At 36.6% G+C, this 4,232-nt stretch overlaps 1 protein-coding gene across 1 annotated transcript; it reads left to right on the forward strand.

Annotated features, from left to right (window-relative positions):
* Positions 1–3,313: 3,313 nt before the first annotated feature.
* Positions 3,314–3,999, forward strand: LOC143690356 (P2R1A-PPP2R2A-interacting phosphatase regulator 1-like). The gene is made up of 2 exons (XM_077168172.1): positions 3,314–3,865; positions 3,931–3,999. The coding sequence occupies exons 1-2, from the start codon at positions 3,314–3,316 to the stop codon at positions 3,997–3,999; spliced, it is 621 nt and encodes a 206-aa protein (XP_077024287.1).
* The last annotated feature ends 233 nt before the right edge of the window (positions 4,000–4,232 follow it).

Raw genomic sequence — 4,232 nt, forward strand, 5'->3', positions numbered from 1 at the left:
GATCTTGGTTTAGAAATATTTTGTAAAATTTATCTGTATAACATTTAAGTGATTTGTAAAAATAATGTAATTTTATATTAGGTGAATCTTAAATTGAAAGAGGAAAATCAGCTTCATCAAACAAAATTGTTTCTTGGCATGATATGCATTCTCATGTTTAACTTACATGAAGAAGGAAATAAAAATGACATTTTACAGTCTATGAGATTATATTAATATCCTGATATTATAATTTTGAGAATTTGCTAGGCAGGACATAAAGCAACTTATTATCCTTTAACTTTACCCCTTAAGTGTGATTAGATCTGGAATCAGATGTGAGGATAGTTATTTTAATGAATATTTGTGCAAGTGTCTCCTAATAATTTTTGTAATTCTACTTTCTTATTAAGCCTACTTACTAATGGATATAACTTTGACTATATATGAAGTATGTATTATTTATTTATTTATTTATTTTTATTAGAGTAGTTGTAGGTTTATAGAAAAGTCATGCAGAAAGTACAGAGTTCCCATATATGCCCCCACAAATATACACAGTTTTCCTTATTATTAACATTTTCTATTGGTGTGGTGCCTTTGTTACAATTAATGAAACACTGTTATTGTAATTGTACTATTAACTATAGTCCATAGTTTACATTAAGATTCACTTTTTGTGCTGTATAGTCCTATGGATTTTAAAAAACATTTTATTCTAGATTGCATATATATATATATGTACAATCTAAAATGTCCTGTTTTATCCACCTTCAAATACACAATTCAGTCGTGTTAATTGCATTCTCAGTGTTGGGCCATCATCACTATCAGCCATTAAAAAGACTTCTATCACCCCCAAACCAGATCTCTGTACCAATTAAGCCTTAGTCCAACCGTCATCTGGCCCCTGGTATTCTGGATGATATTCTAGTTTCTAACTCGAGGAATTTGCATATTCTATTGATTTCATGTAAGTGAGTTCACACAACATTTGTCCTTTTACGTCTGACTTATTTCACTCAACATGGTGTCGTCAGTGTTCATCCATGTTGTTGCATGCACCAGAACTTCATTCCTTTTAAAGGCTGCGTGATGTTCCATTATGCATATATACCACTTTTTGTTTATCCATTCATCAGTTGATGGAAACTTTGGTTGTTTCCATCTTTTCGCGAATATGAATAATGCCATAATGAACACAGGTGTGCAAATATCTGTTTGAGTCCCTGTTTTTCAATTCTTTGAGGTATATACCTAGCAGTGGGATTGCCATATCATAAGGCAGTTCTATAGTTAGCTTCCTGAGGAACTACCAAGCCATCTTCTACAGCAGCTGCACCATTTTACATTTCCACCAACAATGAATGAGTGTTTCTATTTCTCCACATCCTCTCCAACACTCATTATTTTCTATTTTTTTTAATAGTAGCCATTCTAGTGGATGTGAAATGGTATTTCATTGTCATTTGGTCATTCTTTTAGTTTGCTAATGTTGCCAGAATGCAATATACCAGTAATGGGTTGACTTTTATACAAGGGATTTATTAAGCTAAAAGTTTACAATTCTAAGACTATAAAAATGTTCAAACTAAGGCATCCAGAGAAAGATACCTTGACTCAAGAAAGGCCAATGGTGTCTAGAACACCTCTGTCAGCTGGGAAGTCATGTGGTTGGTATCTGTTTGTCCTTTGGATTCTGGTTTCAAGCAGCTTCCCCTGTCTTTCTGCATCTCTAGAGGTCTCTATATCGTCTCTAGCTTTTTTCCAAAATGGTTCCCTCTTTAAGGACTCTAATAAGTAGATTAAGACCTGCCTTGAATGAATGGAGACACACCTAGACTGCAAAGGAGCAAGAGTAGAAGTCAGGAGGTAAACAGGGTAGTGCATAGTCTAGAATAAGTGGTACTTTAGTATAGGGTGATAGCAATGGAGTTAGTAGAATACGTGGATTTAAGAAATATTTTAAAGATATATCCATTTTTTTAATGGATTGTCCTGCTCTCAAAGAGCTTCAGTCTGCTGAAGAAAGATATTAAACAAATAATTAAGAGAGCTGGGCATTTTATGAAAGGGCCCTATGGTACCATATGACAAGATTAAAGATGCTTAATATTAGAGACCCTGAGGAAGTAAAAAGGCTTGAGTCTAGAGATGATAATTCCATGCAGTGGACATTTATATTAACATCTGGACCTCCTTAGGGGAATTGGCAGTATTGTGTTGTCTTTGTCAGAGGTTGTGATCATTTTCCATATGGAAGCTTCAAGGCCCAAATCCACTATTTCCTGGCCCAGTACAGTCAGAGAACAGAAACATGCTTTACAGTCAGTCAAATGCACATTCTCTTCTGAGACTTTGAATCTGGAGCAAATGTGGGTTCAAGCAGCTGGGGAGAGCTGGAGGCCAAAATCAACACTATAGCTGCAGAGCTGTCTAGTCTTGCTGTCCTGCCATACTGAGGAGGAGGGAAATCCTTTTTCCTGCTTAGTTTTCAAGCCCAGCCCAACTTTCTATTGAGTTTGTCTATCCCCAGTATCCTGCCAATAAATACCTTTTCATTTGTTTTAATTTACTTTTGCTGGCAACTAAACCCTGTCTGATACATGAAGGATGAGTAGGAGTTGTCCATATAAGAAAGAGACAAAGAAGAGAGCTTCTAACAGAGAAGAAAGAAGCTTGTGTGAAGGCCTGGGATCCAGAGAGGGCATGGGGTATTTGAGAAATTTGAAGCCATCCGAACAAAGTAGGAATAAAAATGGTGAGGGTAAAGTGGAGGAAAATGAGCTAGAGAAGGGACAAGGGAAGAGAGAGAATCATTTATTATTCCTGACTTTGGTAATAGTTAGAAAGATAGATAGAACTGATTTTAACATCTCCTTGTAAGAAATAGGCTTTGCAGTATTATTTAAAAAAAAAGAGAGAGAGGAGATATAATATGTCAAGACAGGTAAGGAAGGTTATTATATGGATATGAAGCAGCTGGGAAAAAGTTTTGGAAGAAGAAGAGCTTGAGGGTCAAAGTCAGAAGAATACAAGCTCTATGACAATGAAGGTTCAAAATGGCATTATAGCAAAAGTAAGATCAGGAAGGAATGGATGGAATGAGCAGGTAGGGGAGCATGAAGAAAAAGATGTGATGGTTGTATTTGACCTGGAGAGCAAAGAAAAAGATTCTGTGGTATAAATTATTCTTCAAAAACCACTTTAGTTTTTGTCATATTTATGCTCCCACAACTGAAAAAATAAAAATAAAAATAAAGAGCAACTAAAGAGATAATGACAATTAAAAGCAATGCACAGACTGGTATGTTAGGGATGTTAGGGCTGCAAGATGAGCATCCCCACTCGTCTTCCTCCTCTCTTCTTTCCCTCCTTTTCCTCCCATACAACAGACTTGTCCTTATATGAACGGGAACCTGAAAGCCTTGAGAATTTCAAACCAAGCAGTGGCTTTTTCCTCAACACCTCCATGACCCAGAACAACATGGAAGCAGACCTGGAGCTGCTGCTGAATTCAGTCACCACAGATGACAATGTCCCGAAGAGATCTAACAGCACCCCGTTGATCAATGGGCTTGCTGATAATTCACAGGTGTCCCAAGATGACACTTTAAGAACTAGAAGACACAGAGCAACCCTTATGAACCAACGCTGCCTCTTATTGCCACTTCCTCCCATTCAAGCTGCCACCAGTCGCCTTCATCTAACCAAGCAGGAAGAAGGCATGGATTTGATAAACAGAGAAACAATGCGTGAAAGGGTTTTGTATTGTATTACAATACAAAGTGTAATACAGATAAATCAATCTTGGAAAGAAAGTTTGAACCTGAGTGACAATGAGTCAAAGAAATCATCCTCTTCAAAGTACATGGTGTCAATCCCAGTATCCCCAAAACTTTCCTCTACCAAGGGGATTGGGAAGGAAAAATGGAACGTGATCAATGAAAGAGATTTTTCCAGGGCACTACCAACATGCTTACTTCTGACACCACTAAACTGTCAGATATGAATGTGTGAAGAACTTGCAACTAATTAATTTACCCATCCCAATATTTTCCCACCAAAGGAGAAGCAAGAAAGCAAACAAGCAAACAAAAAAACCCAAGTTGGATCCATAGCAGAGCTATATGATACAATTTAGATTATTTCCTATTTATCTTTTCTTCCTTCTCTAAAAAAAAAAATTCTGTTTTTCTACAGAACTTGCATGTCCAATTCCTGTGTAAGCCTTTAAATTCAATGTAGTAATA

Source organism: Tamandua tetradactyla, chromosome 7 (genome assembly GCF_023851605.1).
Source record: "Tamandua tetradactyla isolate mTamTet1 chromosome 7, mTamTet1.pri, whole genome shotgun sequence".
NCBI lineage: Eukaryota > Metazoa > Chordata > Mammalia > Pilosa > Myrmecophagidae > Tamandua > Tamandua tetradactyla.